Genomic DNA, 19,679 nt, shown 5'->3' with positions numbered 1-19,679 from the left:
CTTTTTATCTCCCTTCCTACCAGTCCTAGCAGGAATGCCTCAGGTTTTTTAACGAAAGTATAACTTAAGATTTTCTTTATTTCATTATACACGCTCTCCCAAAACCCTTTAACTTTTTGGCATTCCCACCACATGTGGTAGAAGGTCCCCTCTCTCTCCTTACACTTCCAACATTTGTTACAGGATCCGTACATTCTGGCTAACTTAACAGGGGTCATATACCAACGATAGAACATTTTCATTAAATTCTCCTTAAGTGTCACACAAGCCGTAAACTTGAGATGTTGTTTCCATAGTTTTTCCCATTCTTCAAAGTAAATGTTATGGCCAAAATCTCTAGCCCAGTGAGTCATTACCGACTTTACTTCCTCGTCAATTAGGTTCCAGTCTAATAACTGATTGTACATTTTAGACAAAATTTTTATATTATTTTTCAAGATCTCGGTTTGAAATCTGGAGTTTTTATCAGCATATCCTTTATCTTTAAGATCTTTCCTAAACATATCGTTTGTCTGAAAATAGTGCAGCCAATCATAGACTTGATCCTTAACCTGCTCGTATGGTCTCATTTTCCACTTTCCTTCCTCCTTCATTAACAGTTGTTCATATGTGGCCCAATTGGCCCTCATATTGGTTTTTTTAACAGACATAACTTCTAATGGTGACAACCAGTGGGGTGTTCTAGGTTCTAGTACGTCTTTATACCTTTCCCATACCTCAATCAGTGGGCCCCTGAATATATGATTCCCAAATCCCTTGTGCGTTCTCCTCCGCCCATGCCATAAGTAAGCGTGCCATCCGGATCGGTTATCGTAGCCCTCTAAGTCCAACACTTCTCTGTCCTCCAAATTAATCCATGTCTTTACCCAGCATAGGCATGATGCCTCATAATATAATTTCAAATCTGGCAGGGCGAAGCCTCCCCTTTCCTTCACGTCTGTCAACAGTTTAAACTTTATTCTGGGCTTCTTCCCCTGCCAGATAAATTTTGAGATCTCCCTATGCCAGACTTTAAATATCGATGTACCTTTGATCACGGGGATATTTTGGAAGAGAAATAATAATCTTGGAAGTACTGACATTTTAATTGTAGCTATTCTTCCCCAGAACGACAATTTGAGCCTGCCCCACGTTTCTATATCTTTCTTAATTCCTTTCCATACTGTTTCATAATTATTTTTAAATAAGTCTATATTTTTTGGCGTTACCCATACTCCTAGATATTTCACCTTCTTAGTCAACTCTAATTCCGTTTCTCTTTGTAGTTCTTCAACTTTGTCCTTATACATGTTCTTAACTATCATTTTTGTTTTCCTTTTATTTAATTTGAAGCCCGCTACTTTTCCAAATTGGTCGAATTCATCAAGTACCTCTTTTATTGAATCTGTTGGGTCTTCCATTGTTACAACCAGGTCGTCTGCGAAGGCTTTGATTTTGTATTCATTCAGACCGACCTTTACTCCTTTTATTCCTTTATTATCTCTTATAGAGTTAAGTAAGACCTCTAACACCATTACAAACAGTAATGGGGACAGTGGGCAACCCTGTCTCGTTCCCTTTGTTACTATTATTTCTGCGGTCTCTACGTTATTTATTATGAGTCTTGCCCTTTGATCAGTATAAATTGCTTTTATCCCGTTGTAGAATTCAGTGCCCACTTCCATATATTCCAATTGTTTTAGCAGGAAATCCCAACTTACGTTATCAAACGCTTTCTCAGCATCCACGAATAACAGCAAACCTTGTTTATCACATCTATCTGTTAAATATTCTATGATGTTTATTATATTTCTTATGTTGTCTTTCATTTGCCTGCCCGGCAAAAAGCCGGCTTGGTCTTTGTGTATGCTTTCTACCAAGATGTCTTTTAGCCTCTTTGCTAGGATTCCTGCAAAAATCTTATAATCAATATTTAACAGGGAAATCGGTCTATAGTTCTTAATCTGCTGTAAATCGGAGTCTTGTTTAGGAATTAGTATAATCAGTGCCTCCTTCCACGTCTCTGGTATTTCTCTTTCTTTAAGGATGTTATTCATTACTTCTTGCAATGGAGTCAACAGGACTGGTTCCATCTCCTTATAATATCTGCCGGTAAGCCCATCTGGGCCCGGAGCTTTCCCATTTTTTAAATTCTTAATTATTACTTTGATTTCTTCTATCTCAATTGTAGCATTCAGCTTCTCTTTTTCTATTATGGAGATCTTGTTAATCTTCTTACCTTTTAAATATCTTTCTATTTTTCTCAAGTTATTCCTTTCTGTATTTTTGAAAAGACCTTTATAGAAGTCCAGAAAGGCCTTCCTTATTTCTTTAGGGTTGCTTGTCACTTGTCCTTCCACCTCAATTTTGTTTATTGAATTCTGCTCCTTCCTTTTTTTTAATTGCCAAGCTAGTAGCTTCCCTGATTTATTAGCATATTCAAAATTCTTTTGTCTTAATTTTTTGATTTTCCATTCTATCTCTCTATTTATCAGCATCGCGTACTGGGATTGTAGAACTTTGATGTTCTCTTTTATTTTCTTATTTTTAGGGTTTTTTGTTAATTTCTGTTCGTTCTCCAATATTTGTTGTAAAATTTCCTTTTTCCCTTTTTCTCTCTTTCTATTCTTAATTGCATTGTGTTGGATAAAGAAGCCCCGCATCACCGCCTTGCCTGCATCCCATACCACCTTTGGTTTTGTACCCTTACCTAAATTATCTTCGAAATATTCTTTTAGCCTGTTTTGAGCTTTCTCTATTATCTCTTGGTCGTCCAATAGATAATCTTTCATTTTCCATCTGTTTAATCTCTTTTCCAACCCTTTTAATTCCATTTTTAATGGGTTGTGGTCAGATATTGTTTTGGCCTGGATCCCCACCCTTACAGCTCTTGGGATTAATTCTGCCGAAATCCATATCTGGTCTAGTCTTGAGAATGAATCATTGGGTTCTGAGTGATAGGTGTGTTGCTTTTCCAGAGGGTATTTGAATCTCCAAATATCCACTAGATTGCAGCTTTGGACCAAAGAAAAAAATGATCTGGGTAGTTTTCCTTCTGTACCTTTCGTGTCCCTTAACCTGTCCAACTCTAACGACACCACACCGTTCATGTCTCCCAGTAGTATAATTTTCTGATCGGCATAGTCAGACAACTTTCCTTCTAAACTCCTAAAAAACTCTGACTTGTTAACATTCGGCGCATAAATCCCCACTATTATTACCTTTTCTCCCTGCCAATTAATTTGTACTGCAGAAATCCTTCCTTCTTCATCTTTAAATAATTGTTTCGCTTCAATTTGTTTATTAATATAAATGACCACTCCCCTTTTTTTACTCTGGTCTGACGATACAAAATCATTCCCCAATCTTTGGTTAATCAAAACCCTTTTATGCTTCCTCGCTATATGCGTCTCCTGCAGGCAAATAATATCTAGGTCTTCCTTCTTTAAAATGTGCTCAATTTTATTTCTCTTTCCCCTATTGTTCATCCCATTAACATTCCAGCTGTAAATTTTTAACGCCATAGTGGTTTCCTAAAAAAGGGGGGGGAAAAAAAAAAGAAGGAGAAAGAAGAAAAAAGAAAAAAAAAGAATCGAAGACGGCTGTTATTTCCCCTTAGACTCCTCCCTCTGTCCTCCCCTCCTCCCCCTCCGACTCCCCTGACTCCTCCTCTGGATTTTCCTCTCCCTCTGCCTCCTCTCCTTTATCTTCTTCTTTTTGTGGTTTTAATTCTTTATATTTTCTTAAAAATTTGCCTGTTTCTTCTAAGTTTGTCAATTTTTGCCTCTTACTTCTGTATGTGAAGGAAATTCCTTCAGGGAACTCCCACTTAAATTCAATATTATTTTTTTTCAGTATCTGTACCAGTTCTTTGTAGGGGTCCCTACGTTTTAAAAGCCTGACTGGGATGTCTTTGAAAATTATTATGTAGTTTCCCCCAATGTTTAACCTTTTCTCTCTGTTTTTTTGGAGGATCCTATTCCTCATTTCCCTTTCTTTGAATGTAACTAGACAGTCTCCTACAAATTTTTTGTTCCTAACTGATTTGACTTTCAGTCTGAAAGCCAATTGGACTGCCTTCTCAACCTCTTCTATTGGGATCTCTAGCCATAGTGCTAATTCTGTTATTAGTTTCTCTTTTATATTTTCGCCTTGAACTTCGGGTATGGCTCTCAACCTGAGATTAGCCTCCCTCTGTCTTAATTCGTTCAAGGCAATCCAGTCTTTCATATCCTCTTGGCTTTTATTCAATTCCAGTAACTCGGCTTTTATCTTATCTTCCTCACGTTTTACGTCTCTCACTTCCGTTCTTGTCTTTTTCAAACCTTCCTCCACTGCCTGCGTTCTCCTAAATACCTCTTTCAATTGACTCTTCAATTCATTTACTGTAGCGTCTATCTTCTTATCCACTTCCCCGATTCTATGTTCTACTTGTTCTAGTTTGAGTTCTACGTTTTTCTCACTCTGTTTTATCTCCGCGAACATTCTTAGAATCTCTGCTCTAAAGTCCCCTTCTTGTTTTGATCCCTTTCTTTCCACTGGTGTTCCCCCTTCAGGTCTTTTCCCAGTATTTGACATTCTTGTTATTGTTTTTTATATATATAAAAGATACCCAATACCCAATATCCAATACTCAATGTGACAGAGAGTTTGGTTGCTGACACTTGGTAACCAATACAGATTTAACCTTGAATTAAACCAGACCCTCAGTCTTTTAACAGTCCTTAGGTTGAACGCGACGATCCACTTACTTCTTATCACCGTGTTGCGTCTTTGGGGGTATCATAAAAGCCATAGAATCCATAGACTCTTAGAGATCAGAGTTTCAAAAATCGTACAAAGTCAGTGGGGAGTATATTCTCAATCAGCTCAAAAAAGCAATTGGAGGTTGCTGAGGCTCAAAAAAGCAATTGGAAGGAAAAAGAGTGGGAGAGAGTAAGGAGAGTAGAGGTATAAGACAATGAGAATTAAGAGAATAGAGAAAAGAAAAGATAGAAAATAAAGCACAGCAAAATCCCAAACGTAATATTCACTCTATCCACTAGATGGCACTCGCTGTCGCAGTTCAAATATAGGAAATAAAGCACCACAAAATCCCAAACGTAATATTCGCTCTGTCCACTAGATGGCTCTCTCCGTCGCAGTTCAGCGGTAGGAAATAAAGCAGTCAGAAATGGGAGATAAAGCACAACAAAATCCCGCACGTAAAATTCACTCTATCCACTAGATGGCTCTCTCCGTCGCTGTTCAGCTTTTGAGGTAGACACTCTACTCAGGCAACTTGGTGGCCCAACAGCACAGGGTGGACGATTACTTTAGATCGCCAGACAGTCACCAGAATTCAAAAATCGGTGATCAGCTCACCCCAGCACCTGGATATGTCAGATGGATGGGAACACAGCCACCAATTTTAGACCAGGTTAGTCCGTACTGTTAGAAAAGATAGTCTTTTTGCCTTAGTCGCTGCCGCGTTTTGAATCAGTTAATGGCGTCGGCACCTCTCTTCCGCTTTTGCGCTAATTACAGCACGGTAGAGGGGAAAGCGTTCTACGGCGCCCCCTTCACTCTATCAGATGGTTCCAATTTAGTAACCTCGCTTTCTGTCCCCTGTTTTAGGCGCCTCTGCTTGAGAGGTTATTGGATGCTTTTAATAGAAGAGTCTTTTCAGGAGAACAAAGTAGACGTTAGTAGTAGCTTTTCTCATTCCCTCGCTCTGGAGTTTCACAGCAGTTTTGCTGATTTCTGATAAAGGCTGAACCCCGAAAAAACTTTTCTCCTCTTTTTGCCGGGTTTCTCTATTTTCAATATTACAACTCCTTCAAACTTAGTTCACTCCCCGGTTTCCTATACTTGGAAGCGGAGCGCTAGCCTTCTGCGAGGACTGGGCTGTCCGATACTGGGGAGGGAGAAAATGGCTGCCCAGGACCCGCTGCTCGGCTTCGCTGTACTCTTCACCTTTAGGGGGTTACCTGACAGCAAAGCGAGTCGCGTCTGGTCTCTGCTGGCTCCCAGTACCTCCGGACACCCTCCGGACGTGTTTCTGGGGTGCTTACGCCCTTCTGCACCCCCTTTTTCCTCCCCTTGTAGGACAGGGATCGCGCTCTCCGCCGAATCCCTTCTCGCTCGGAAGACGCGCTCCGCCGGAAGTCGAGTTGTAGCGTTTTCTTCAATCAATCTATTTATAGTTTCTGTGTTAGATGTGATACTTTTAGTATTCAAGTCTAATTTTGTTGTAAGTTCTGTCAACTGTTTGGTATTTTCCGTACTCTGCTTTGTCAAATTTTCTAAGGATTCATTTATTTTAAGTAGTGCTTGTGTCACTGGATCCATAAATATATTTGTCCCTTTTTCCTGCCCGGCTGCACCTGTTGGCAGTATACTCGATATTGAGCCCCTTTTCTTTTGTGCAGCTTTGACTTTAGATCTTGTTGCTATCTCTTCTGCTGGGCCGCTCATGTCCCAAGGTCGTTCCCACAGGAGCAGCTTTTAAATGGAAAAATCCAGTGACTTGTTTTTACCAGTCTGTGTTACAGCTGTTACCTTTCAACCCTCTAGAGGGAGTAATTCAATGTATCCAATAAGCAGAAGAAACAAAGAAACAAGAAATCCCCAAAGAGAGAAAGTTTTTGGCGACAATCTTCCAATCTTCTAATATATACAAACTGTCAATTTTTAGTTTCAGTAAAGTCCCAAAATTGTATCAAATAAAGTCTCAGCTTTGCAACAAATCTTATCTGACAGTTCCCCGTCACAGTGCTTCACTCAGGCAGTCCGTTCCCAGAGTCTGAGACAGCAGAAAGTTTTTCTCCTTTATTTTTCTTTCATGCAGGTTAAGCCAAATTCACCTCTCTTCCCCCCTTGCTCCTGCTTGCTGGGGGAAAATTCAGATTCAATGTCAAAGTTGAACAGTTCAAATTTACTTTTCCTTCAATTGCAGCTTTCTAGTTCCGTTGCTTTAGGTATCATGCAGTTTGGGGGAGGCAGACTTCCTTTATTTAAGCCGTCCCCGTTTTCGGCCAAATTTCAGGCAATTTTTAAAAGTCCCAGTAAGTTTTCCAATCCTACTTACGGGTATTCAGTTTCAGTCCAAATTTCAGGAAGGAATCTGCGCTCTCCGCCTATGGCGATGCGGCTTCACTCCACGGGCTGGGTTGCGACTCTCAGCACCGCACGCACCCCCGATGCCACTCCGGAGCCTTTAAAAAGGCTCCTTTACAGTAAAGGGGGTGCAAATGGTGCCCACCGAGTCTCCTTGTTCACAGGCTTCCGCACCTGTGATTTTAGGGGTCCCCGCTTCGCCGTAGCGGTCAGACCCGAACTCGTGAAGCAGTCCTCCTCCGGAGATCGAAGGGAGGACCGCCATTAAGCGCTGGCGCCGACCGGAAGTCCCATCCTTGCAAAATTCAGATGATTTAAAACTGTGTTTGGTTTCATGTATTGGTTTGAGACAAGCGAATTGGACAGTTTCTCATTAAAATGCCAAACATAAAAATGAATTTCTCCATTGTCCCTAATGAAATTAGAGGGTGATTCTAAATAACAACACCCCCCTTTTTTTGTTTGCTTAAGCTGCTGTAACAAGTGCTAACCTGATTAAGTATTTGTGCAAAATATGTAGACCCATTGCAATAGACAGATATCCTGATAGATCACTGTTGCCCACTCTGCCGCTCCAAAGTGGCAGCTACTACCAGCGGAACAACCAACCAGTTATCCTTTTCCCTGCAAAGATTGTTCATGGCTGCCACTCCTGCTGCTGCTGTTCCAAGGAAAGGAATAGTCACTCTTCCCTTAACTCGGAGTTCCCACCAGCTGCTATTTTTAAAGTTTTGAAATGCATACAGCTGTCTGCAGGGTTGCTTTTGAAATCCAAGAAAACCAGTGGGGATTCTATTATTGACAATAGAGACTGTGATGCTAAGGTCAAGATGCAGGGCTTTCTAAAGGAAAACGTACAGCTGCCCGGTGGTCTGTGATTATAATTCATGCACCAAGCATGCACTGCTACAGTGCACCTGTGCATTTTCCTCAGGTGTGCATACATGGTTTCTTGCTTAGAGTCACATTCCATGAAGCCTACACAGAGTGGGAGAAAAACATCAGAACTGGGGGTTTGACAGCCCTCATGCTGAAGAGCATTGTAGTCAAGCTTCCCACAAGAGGCATCATGAATGAAAGCAAAGCTTTGTTTGGAATGAGGGGTATTAAAAGATGAAGAATAACAGGAAAAAGCACAGAAGCACAAATACCATACAGCAGGCCTGCAGGACCCAGCTCACACCCTTCTTAGTACACAGGGATTCGTCCAGTAACATGCAATATTAGAAATGTTGGTGACTGCTCTGTGAAAGGTAGCAGTGGAATCTGCGGAAAGTGTCTTTGGCAGTGAGAGGGGAACTGCATATGTTCAGCCAGAGTCTCAGGTTCTGGAAAGCCTGGACTACTGAAGTTACTTTTCACATTCTTGTCAGTTACTTTCTGCATCACACAAAACATAATACTACTTTGCCAGGGATGGAAGTTTTATGGGTGCAGAAGCTTCCTTAGTTTCCTAGAACATTCTGGTACTGTACTTTCTTGACAAAGCGTGTCCACAGCTGGTGTTTTCCTGTGAGTCATGTGGGAATTCAAGGTCACTGCTCAGAGACAGAGTGATATAAACCTGGCGCTGGGTGCAGTTCCTTATGCTCCTTTCTCTCTGTGTTTTTGCTTCTGCAACTGGATGATGCATTTTTGAGCCAAGATTTTGCCTTACTGGGGATCCAGTAAGTTCCTGTATGCTTTAAGCCACAGTGAAACTCTTAATGAAGAATCCTGCTGCCTGTGTGTGTGTTTTTTTCTCTGGTCTCTGCACGGAGTGGACTCTGCTGATTCTTTGCCCATGTCCTGCAGTTGCCCAGGCATGGAGACAGGGGGTGACTGGATTTGGCCACCAGCCCTGTCTTGCATGACTGGAAGTGTTGAACTGCCCAAATGTTGTTTTTGAACTGCTCATTTCCCACCCTGCAATGGCCCGTTTTGGGTCTGTCTGCCCTCTTTTTAAAAAGCCTTGGTCAGAGGTCAATGTGTATGTAGATCTAATGTCCAGGTCACTTCCAGTTAGCTCATTTATTTATTTACTTCATAAACTATATGCACCACGGTTTACAAAAAGCAAAGTTTACAAAAAGAAAAAAAAATAAGAAAATCAAGAAAATATATAATACAATAACAAAGTGCTTTTAGTACACTGATTTTAGGGTGTGTTTTTTCTTACAATCAAGCTGCTTGCATCAAAATTCATTCAAGTTCTAGCCTATATCGCTGCTTCAATATTTCTGTTGGTGTGGCATCTATAAAGCATATCAGAGTCTTAGGTTGTTGCCAGACCCAGGTTTCAGTAAACACCCACAGACCAAAACAAGCCCTTTAGCACATTGTTTCTGAATCTCAAATCCCTTTTGTGCTCTGACCCTTTCCCCAGATGCTGAAAAAGCAATTTGTGCACAAGGTCCCAAATGGGAGTATTATGAAGAGCACAGAGTAATTTCCTGCACCAGAAATTGAACTCTCACCTTCTAAATAAGAACTGGCTATTGTGCTTCCAGGATGAAGTGCCTGCGGCAATGGGACACAAAGAGAGAAAGTGCAGGAGGTGGGAGGCTTTAGGCATGCACCCCTTTTGTTGTAAAAAGTGGACACCCGGGGAGCAAACACGGGTCCTTCAGTCATATCTGGTCAAGAGGTGTGCAGGCCCTTTCAGAGGTCCAGAAAAACCCAGGCCACTTCCAGCTTTTGAGGTCCTTCAGCCATAATTAAAAATTAAAAAAATTACCTCACATGGAAACAAAATAAGTCACCAAAGACACAAAAATGCAACATTTTCTTTACCTTTTAAGACATACACCAGCCACTAGTACTGGCTCGTTTCAGTTGAGCTGAAAGAAGACGTTCATCGTGGTCTAATATTATGCCATCATTTTAAACTCATATTTATGAATATTTTAAACTCTTTAATAAGACAAACTCTATTTTAATTAACCAAAAAGATATTTTACCTCTTATTTGATTGCATTTGCAGTACTAAGCTGAGAAAGTGAGTCATATTCTGCTGTGATGCACATATAAGCAAGCTGCAAAACTTACCAATTGCTAAAATCTGAGGCCCTGGCCAAGTATATACCTCCCTTGGTCGTGTGTCACACACAGGGCATTTTCCAACGGGGTGTGGAAGACTCAAATTTTTGAACCATCTCTTAGGCATAGACTACACACAGGGAACAAAAGATCTGCCATTGCTCAGCATATCAGCCCCAGTTGCTGCTCTTGACTCCTCCCTTTCCCAGTGAAAACACCTGTGACCCTGTTAGAAAGAGAGGGTATCTTTTACCAGAATAATGTCATATGCTGGAAGGAATAGCAGTATCGAGTTTTGTTGTAAACCATTATTTTACATAAGCCACCTTGGAGATTCTTCAGAAATCAGTAAGCACTGGTTCTGATATCCAACCTGTGTTTTGGGTTTTAAACTGAATCCCCAAACTAGAATAATGAAGATGAGGCCCAGAACAAATAGCCAACCTTCTAGTCCTGCCGTGTGTCTTCCTTGATACTGAGATAATTTTTCTTGTAGAAAACTAAAGGACTGAGTTCACATATTTTTCATTCTTTGAGTAATAGACTGGATCCTCTTTTTAAAATAAAATAAAAACCTAAACCAGCCTACATGACATTTGTCCACATATGGTAGCAAGTTTTGGGATCAAAGTGCTTGACTCCAAGCCAAGTTGTTGACCTATCAAATCAACCTTGGCTATTCTGTTCAAAATCCCATGAGCTCTCCCTTTCCTTAAATAACATTATATATTGTTGAAAGTAAATTGCCTCTGGGAAAGCATGTTGAGAAGCTGATGTACCATCCAGAATTCTAGTGTAACACAATGATACGAACTACTTTGTGACAAGCTCCACCCATACTTGCCTTTGGGTCTATATTGCTTTTTAATGATGTTTTGCCCTTTACTCCAAATTCTGTTATCATTAATTTCAGGCAACTAGTTTCCCATATGAAGCACAATGACCTGTTGCCCAATGCACTGCTTTGCACTGAAATAGCAAGATATGCAGGAATTTCCTTCTTGATAAACAGCCTAATTCTTTCCATGAGTTCTAAATGCTGTATTCGAATACTCTTTTAAAATGATCAACCGCTTAGGAAATGCCATTTGTCAATTGACACTCTTTCTGCTATAAGCATATTTCTAGAAGGGAGCTGTGGTATATAAAGTAGCTAATGTTTACTGCCTGGAAAGCTTTATTATTGCTATTGTTATTAATAAATTGATATCTGTTTACTGCCTGGAAAGTGTGCATAGGATTGCAGCACATATTATTATATTGTGATTATGTGCGTTTGGTGGATCTATGGAGAATTCAGTCCATGCCGGGGCTGTATTATTTGTTTCAAGACTTGCAATTCTACTTGCAGTGTCCAGGGATGGTGAATCCGACAATTTCCAGTTATCCCGTTTCTCATTTTTCCAATCTTATAATCTCCACACCTTCCACATCAAGTTTGTGATATTTTTAGAAGTAATCCCGAAAATTCATTGGCATTTTATGCAAATATGCAATTTTGCCTGATATGCACATTGTTACAAAGCAACCCATCCTACTATAACACGTTCTTGTATGTTATTTTCACAAATACACGATTTTGATTTTTATGCACACTTTGCCCTGTTATATGCATTTTTGTACACATTAGTGGGCCAGAGAACTGCATTGCAAACTTTGAAGAAGTGCAGATTTCAAAGGATGCCAGTGTTTCAGTTCACTTATTGTTTTGGAAAGTGATAATTACATATAGGCTCACATATAAATGTGAATTGAATTGAATTTCTCCCCCATCCCCGGATGTGTCTCTGCTGGAGTTGTCATTTGGCTATGTATTGTTTTCTCAGCTGCAAACACTAGACAGAATAACTCAACCTACAGCAGTTCTGGTTGTTTCTGGCTACCTGGGCCTGGCATCCCCTCTTCCTGTTTCCTATCTCTGCCTCCTCAAATCGTCAACTGTGGCCTACCTACACTGGTAGTTCTCGTTTGCTGGCATTAGAACTATGAACCAGGGTTACTACCACCAGTCATCATCATCAGTCATCATTTTAATAAACCACCCTTCACCCAGGGCAGGCTATAATAATTTAAAACACAGTTTTAAATAGTTCCGAAGCTTGCAATTAAAACAGGTGTGGTACCCTCCTTGTGGAATTTGCTGGCTTGAGAAGTCCAGCAGACTCCCTCCCCTTGTACTCTTTTTTCACTAGGACATTAAAATGTGTTCATACCTGAAGGCTTTTGAAGAACTTGGGCAAAGCTTTCAAGAACTTGGTTGAGTTTGATTTTAAATGGCTATTCTGTTGCCTCTGTTTTAAATAGTGGCTTTATCTTTGAACCTTAAATATTTAACATATGCGTTTTTGTATATTTCACAGAGAAACAACAGAATCTGGGTTGTATTGAATGGCATCCCAGAAGAAGAAGAAGAAGAAGAAGAAGAAGAAGAAGAAGAAGAAGAAGAAGAAGAAGAAGAAGAAGAAGAAGCAGCAGCAGCAGCAGCAGCATTATTTGGATTTGATACCCCACTTTATCACTACCCTAAGGAGTTTCAAAGTGGCTAACAATCTCCTTTCTCTTCTCCCCCTCCCCCCAAACAAACAGTCTGTGAGATGAGTGAGGCTGAGAGACTTTGGAGAAGTGTGACTAGGCCAAGGTCACCCAGCAGCTGCATGTGGAGGAGCAGAGACGCGAACCCGGTTCACCAGATTATGAATCCACTGCTCTTAACCACTACACCACACTGGCTCTCAGCTGATGTTAAAGTCTTTTTGTCAGTGGAACAGTGAGGTGGGCCCTTTCCAGCGATCCTACCAAGCTCCACTGCATCTCCTCAGGAGGTTCCCCCATTTCCCTGGAACAGTTTTAGTGGACACGGGGGTACAGGGAGGAATTTGCAAGTAATTGCTTCCTTTCCCTTTCCACTAACAGAAGACTTTGCATCAGCTGAGCAACACCTTTGGATATGACACTTTATAATAAGTAAATATTTTTCAAACAAGCTGCCTCAAAAGACTCTGTCCTTTCTCCCCTGCTGCCTTATTGGTACTAACTCCCAGAACACCCATGTGATACCACTTCTCTTACTTACTTCCAATCCCTCCTCAAAACCCATATTTTCTGTTAATACTTTGGCACAACCCCCCGGTTTTAATGACATTCTGTAACTCAAGATTCTTCAATACATGTGCTTTGTGTGTCATGAGTCCCATGGAGGTGTCATAGCAGGGATGGTCAGATTCTGAGGAGAATGGGAATTGCTCTGGCAGTTGGTACAGTGTTTGGTGCTGGCTCTCTTGAGGACATTGTCAGTGTTTTTCTCCGCACTGTGATGTGCTGCCTTCATTTATTGATTCAAATTCAGTGGCAAAGTAACACACCAAACTACATTTTCATTAAATAACATAGTCTTAGTTACAGGTAGGTAGCCGTGTTGGTCTGCCATAGTCAAAACAAAATTTTAAAAATCCTTCCAGTAGCACCTTAGAGACCAACTAAGTTTGTTATTGGTATGAGCTTTCGGGTGCCTGTATCTGAAGAAGTGTGCATGCACACGAAAGCTCATACAAATAAAAAACTTAGTTGGTCTCTAAGGTGCTACTGGAAGGATTTTTTTAAATTAAATAATATGTTATGCAGTTCAGGTATGCTTAAATTAATGTGCCTGGCATTCAACAGAATGAAGTGACATTCCTGGGTGGAGGAGAAAAAATAGTTCTAGAAGCCATCTGTATTCTACAATTTATTTTCTAGCCCCAGTTGCAGCCTGAGTAACTGAATAAGCTTTCATTTATTGGCCAGGTGTTTTTCTCTCCAGAATTCACCCTATGTATGAGATTTTCTTTCATTCATCTGCCCTCTGGCCTAAGAGAATTGATTTCTTTTCACACAGAGAGACTCACTTCTGTCTAGCACATTCTATGCACTAAAAAAATACATTCACGGGTCGGATAGCGGTAAGCATTTATTGAATTGCAAATACTTCCACATTTGCTTACACAGCCGTTTCTAAATCTATGTTTACAGCTTAGTTGCTCTATAGTAAAATGAATTGAGGGGGGAAAGGGCACGAGGTTTAGCTCCACCGCTTTCCCACAGAAATAATGTGGACTGGACAAACTAGATTCAGTTGAGTAGGGGCTTGGAGATTCCTCACATCTTCTCATAGACTCTTGTGCAGGTGACACCTTTCATGGTGCATTCCTGAAAAATAAAAAAATAACATAGGACATGTGGGTTACGCTTATATAAAGCCTAGTGAAATGACATTACATCAGGAGCAGAGAACCTGTCGCCTTCTAGATATTGCTGAACTACAACTCCCATCAGCCCCAGCAAGCATGCTCAGTGACCAGGGAGCATGGGAGTTGGAGTTCAGCAACATCCGGAGGGCCACAAGTTCCCCACCTTGCATTACACTATTAACCAATGCTTGAAGATAATGACACATGGGAAGGAAAACAGTCCACCTGGGAAATTCATCTTTATTTTAACACTATCGAAACATCTTGACTAATTATAACTTGCACTATGTGGTGTGGCTAGTATCCAGTTTTTGCTTGTGCATGCTTCTCTATCCCACAATTGGCTTTGTACCAGCCTTTCATCCCTAGCAATCACTTGTGGGGCTTGCACACACCTCAGATTGAAACACCCCTCCAGTCTTACATGCAGTCATTTAAAAAATGCTGTTGTAAATACATTATATGCAGTCATGAAATACTTTTAATCCATAATGTGTATGGCAGATGGGGAACAATTTGGTTCCTTGCTTGGCTCCTGATCCCTGAGCACTGGCAGGTGGGAATGTGGTGGCAGCTACTTGAAAACCTTAAACCTGATTATGTTTAAGCCAAAGCCACATGCACAACCTTGAAACCCCTAACCTTCATCAAGGTTGGCATTTGCATTAAACTGGGCATACAAGTGGAGAAAAGCAAGATGAAATCCAGCCATTCTTGAACCATTGCTAAATCTAATTCAAGTGTACTTTCCCCTTAGCTACGCAGTAGTTTTTAAACTGTGTAAACTATTTTAAACAGGCCCTTGAAGTCTGCCCTTTCTAGAAATTATAACAGTGATTGTAGGCTTGCCATTCAAAACTGGCAAAAATGCCCTTCAAAAATGTTGGGCACAATCCTTCAAATCCCACAATTACAATGAGAAAGCTCAGATTATAGATTTCTCATTGAAATCAATGTGATTGAAAACTGCCTAGAATGGGTCCCGTATTATGTAATTTAAAACAGTAACTTACCACCACCATTTTCCCATCAACTAGTTTCCTCCTTATTGTTGATTCTTTGCCATTCCACTTCTGCGTTTGAACCAATGCACCTTTTTCTAAGGTTACAACAGTCTGGAGACACAAAGGGAAAAAATTAAAATGTGACTACTTTGTTTATTTTTTCTGCAAATATCAAGTTAAAGTTGGGGTGCCATTTACGAGGGGGGGGGGCAGTCATATACATCCTTGTTATTCAAGTAGCATATGATTATATCTCAAGAGCACTTGTATTTCTTTCTAATAATCATCATAGTAGTAGTAGTGGTAGTAAAAGTAGTAGTAGTAGTTGTAGTTGCTGTTGTTTTATTATATCCTTCTTGTAAATGAGGCTCCTGGTGATCTCTGTCCAAGCAACTGATTGGGCTGACACCTGTTTAGCTTCAGCAAAGCTGAAGCATAAGTTACATAGGTGGAGCCAGGACAGGAACAGGGGAGGTTGAAGGCATCTCCGATTTGAAGGACTGTTGGGTCCAAGTTCACTTTCAATATAAAGAACCAGAAGAAAGGAAGAAAGGAAAGAAGTTGCTGATCAACAGTTAGTACCTCAATAGCAGATTGAGTGGGTGCACAGCTCACCTGGTGTCACTTGCTGTCTCGAGAGACAACGGAATATGTCTCTGGGCGTGAAGTCAGATCTCTGCATTAGCAGCATCAAAGTGACTTCCTTGGGGTGCAAGCCTGGGCAGTGTGTACAGAGATCCTCATCATTTCTATCTATAGCACATATACAAACCATCATCTTAACCATTGGATCCACTATTGGTCTCATCCGCTCAATTTCCCGGAGCCTGTCTTCACATACAGGGGGGAGTCCTTAACTCACTGAGGATTTGAGACCCATTGGCCTTGGCCAGTCACAGCCATTTCCTGAGGTGTGGCTGCTGTCTCATACTGACAGCAACTAGGAGCCACAGGTGAGAGCTGAGTGCAAGGTGGACAAACTACCTCAAAAGGAGAATAATGTGTCCTCACACTAGAGATACAATGAGTGCATTGAATTCCTGTTTAAATGTTAGTAATCAAGTTGTATTAAATACTTAGTCATCCTTTTAGTAGACACACTAAAATGAATGAACATAACTAACTTTGGTCTATGATGACGACAACTATTTTTATTTTAAAAAATCTTCTAGAAAGAAGAAATGCCAAGCTGAGCTTACTCTGAGAGAACTGAGTGTTGGACTTTGTAAGCTAACAGTGTTTTGGGGTGCTGTCTGTCTCCTGCAATATCTGATGTGATAGCGGAATACTTTGGTTGTTGGTTGGAGTGTTTGTGTTTCTCCACTGGTACTTGACCTGTATATTTGTAAATTGGCAGAACATATTACAAAAAAAAAGAAGCCTCCAGTCATATCTGACAGAGAAGGAAACCTGGGTAAGTGCTGTTCTCCTGGAAGGAACTTCTCACCCCGTGGAGACTTGGAACAAGTGTAATGTTAACAAGTCCTGCGCTATCTGTATCCCACATATCAAGTTGCCTTGGTTTCTGTCAAAAGAACTGAAGACCTTACAGTGCTGTTAAAAGGAAGAAAGTTGAGGGGGAAGCTATCTCTCACCTTTGTTTTCCTGTCATCTGCAGTGGTTTCTTGAAATTCCTGCCCCAACTTGAAAGTGATCTGCGTATTTTTGAAGGTGCTTTCAGTTCTGATTGTTACCTCATCACCCTTCATGCTGATGATGACTTTGGGTTTGGCCAAGCTGCCAAGTTTTCTGGTGGCCAGCCCCACCCCTACAAACCAGATAAAGAACATTATACCCAATTGGGCATTGCATACATTACACATTCCCCGGCCTCAAAAATACATCTGAAAACTATAAGTGAAAAAAAGGAATGTAAGCTGGAGAGAATTACAGTATTAGTGGAGAGTGCTATAATTATTGATCGCCCATGTTCTCCCCAAACTATATTTGAATGGGAAGATTATTAGGGATTAATAAATTATCTTAAAGACAAAGGGGAACATCTGTCAACTACACTGGTGTGTTTAAATGCAAAAGTCAGTATGCCACAAAATGCAATACTGGATTGAATAGAAGACCAGTGAAGACAAGACTGCCTTATATCACATATCCGCTATACACAGAAGCAAGTCAGACATGAATATACAAGACTTGGTTTCTCTTTTGAGTACTCAGTATCTGAAGACTCACATCTGCATATGTGGACTAGCTCCACTGATAAATAATGCATTTGAGGTGATATCAAGTGATCTCTGTGTAGTGCTTTTTGGGGGGTCTGTAATAGTTCATTCACAGATACAAATTATTCCTTAATGCTGCAATCTTGCATTCACTTACCAGGGAAATATGTCTTACTGAACACGTTGAACTTCTAAGTAGATGTGTTTAAGATTTCACTGTTAGTGCTGCAGGCATTTCTTGATGAATACATACATATGTATTCATCAGCCCTCCCCTAAAAATCTCCATTTAAGAAATGAAATACTTGTTGTGTACTTTAACTGTTTGAAATGTATACTGCCTAACAAATGTACTGATCCTACAACATATCCAGTCAACATTCCTGAAACTATATCAGCATTTTAGGGCAATTCTTTCTTTATACACAATTATGCCTGCTATACACATTTTTGCAAATGATGCATTTTGTATGCTTTTTTCATTAATATGTTTATGGACACATTGACCAAGTATACACATCTTTGTATGCAGAACACGGCTAGGTAGTTGCATTACAAAATTCAGATAAATGTGAATTCTGAAGGATAGCTGTGTTTTTGTTTTCATATTGTTTCGGAAAGTGCAAATTAGGTAGGTTCATCTTTGAATGCAAACCAAACAGAATTTCTTCCCCATCTGTAATTAAAAGAAATATACCCTAAAAGAATATGGGACACTATATGATACCCAATATTTCTGCGGAAGGAAAACATAATTCATGATACAAAAACACCAGGCCATCACTAACAGATGCAATTTCACAATATGCAAGATGACAATGAAAGGAAAGGACAGAATCTGAGCATGGTTAGTAAGACAGAAGAAATGAATAATTTCTCTTGTTCAGCTTCCTTTTCAAGATGCTTAAGAAAAATGTTTAATGATCTGAGTGAAAAGCAATAAGTACCAAAAGAAGACATCACTGAAATGTACAGCAATGGCAGCAGTATACCAGTATCCAAATCAAATCTCACCCAGTTCCTTCATGTAGTCATCAAAGTTTTCACTAGAGACAAGTTTCCAGCTTCCCACAAATTTGTTGCACATTATGCAGGGCTTGCTAGACAGTGTTTCCTCAGGAGAATGGAAGTGACAGGAACAGTTCGCAGTAGGAGGCAGAAGGATTGTGTGAGCCACACGCATCTCAATGGCATCTTTTTAAGAGAGTCCCAGGATGTGTAGCGTCCAGGGCCACCCAATGCAAAGTGACAACGTCAGAGGCCAAACAATGGGCATTTTGTTCCAAGCAATTCATGCTGGTCCCAAGACTAGCGACATTGCGCCTGCCACCAACTCCTCCACTATTGTCATAAAGCAGAATAGTTAGGACTAGAACGTGATCTTGCTGTTATTATGCTGGAAGGAAGATCCGGCACAAAGCCACTGTAGAGAACAATATTTGGTTTTCAGGAGGGTGTTATGGGTATGACTAGCAGTTTGCGTGTTTTCAAGAGCAGAGCAGAGCCCTGTTGTTCAAGATGTAGAGAGTTTTGTGCTGGCCACAAGAAATAATTGGGAGTATGAAATGTTATTTACACAGGGGAGTCGGGCCTACTATTCTTGAGGAGGCAGTAATTTTACTACTTCTGAAAAACTCATTTCAAACGACATGGTTTTAGACAACTCCCATCCACATGCTAACACTCCATTTTTGAGCAAGGTGATTAGAAGGGTAATAGTAGTCCAACTGTAACAGGACTTGGAGGATCCTGATTGCATCTATTACTGTTGAGTTCCAACCTGCCTTGGAGACTGACTCAGCCTTATTCACCCTGTTGGATGACCTTTATCAAGAGATAAAGGATGTGTGAGTGACCCTATTACTCTTTCATTAACCTGGTATCATCCTGGACCATCTCATTGGGATGGGAATTGGGGGCACAGTTCTTCAGTGGTTCTATTCGTACTTGCATGATACCTGACCAGAGAGTAGCATTGCAGGGAATGACAATGTCTATCAGCCCCCTGGAAAATATGCTATGGGATCTGATAGTTCCAATCTTGTTCCTGATGTTGTTTAGCATCAAGGTGTTGGGTGAGATTTAGAGCAAGGTGTCATCAGTGTTCTTATTGTTAACACCCAACTATATTTCTTCATACAATTACACACACACACACACACACACACACACAA

At 40.6% G+C, this 19,679-nt stretch overlaps 2 protein-coding genes across 2 annotated transcripts in view; one reads left to right on the top strand and one right to left on the bottom strand.

Annotated features, from left to right (window-relative positions):
- The window catches only part of LOC309349006 (myelin P2 protein-like), a 134,045-nt gene that overhangs the window by 92,573 nt on the left and 21,793 nt on the right, over window positions 1–19,679 (top strand). The gene's annotated exons all lie outside the window — the stretch shown is intronic.
- On the bottom strand, window positions 14,024–18,685 carry LOC309349004 (myelin P2 protein-like). Its single transcript, XM_081874856.1, has 4 exons — window positions 18,520–18,685; window positions 16,921–17,093; window positions 15,335–15,436; window positions 14,024–14,280 (listed from the first exon to the last, which is right to left on the bottom strand). Exons 1-4 carry the CDS (start codon window positions 18,590–18,592, stop codon window positions 14,230–14,232), a joined length of 399 nt encoding a protein of 132 aa, XP_081730982.1. The 5' UTR covers window positions 18,593–18,685; the 3' UTR covers window positions 14,024–14,229.

Source organism: Podarcis erhardii (genome assembly GCF_964252035.2).
Source record: "Podarcis erhardii genome assembly, chromosome: 8".
NCBI lineage: Eukaryota > Metazoa > Chordata > Lepidosauria > Squamata > Lacertidae > Podarcis > Podarcis erhardii.
Note: the sequence above shows the minus strand (reverse complement) of the source record. Positions and strands in the feature narration are given on the sequence as shown.

Bases quoted from the DNA above. Each gene is read 5' to 3' on its own strand.
- LOC309349004 (XM_081874856.1), bottom strand. From the start codon at position 18,592: ATGTGCAACAAATTTGTGGGAAGCTGGAAACTTGTCTCTAGTGAAAAC. The intron at 17,094-18,519 runs GTGAGATTTGAT...TCTGGTTTGTAG, and splicing joins TGACTACATGAAGGAACTGG to GGGTGGGGCTGGCCACCAGA. The intron at 15,437-16,920 runs GTGAGAGATAGC...TTGTGTCTCCAG, and splicing joins CAGATGACAGGAAAACAAAG to ACTGTTGTAACCTTAGAAAA.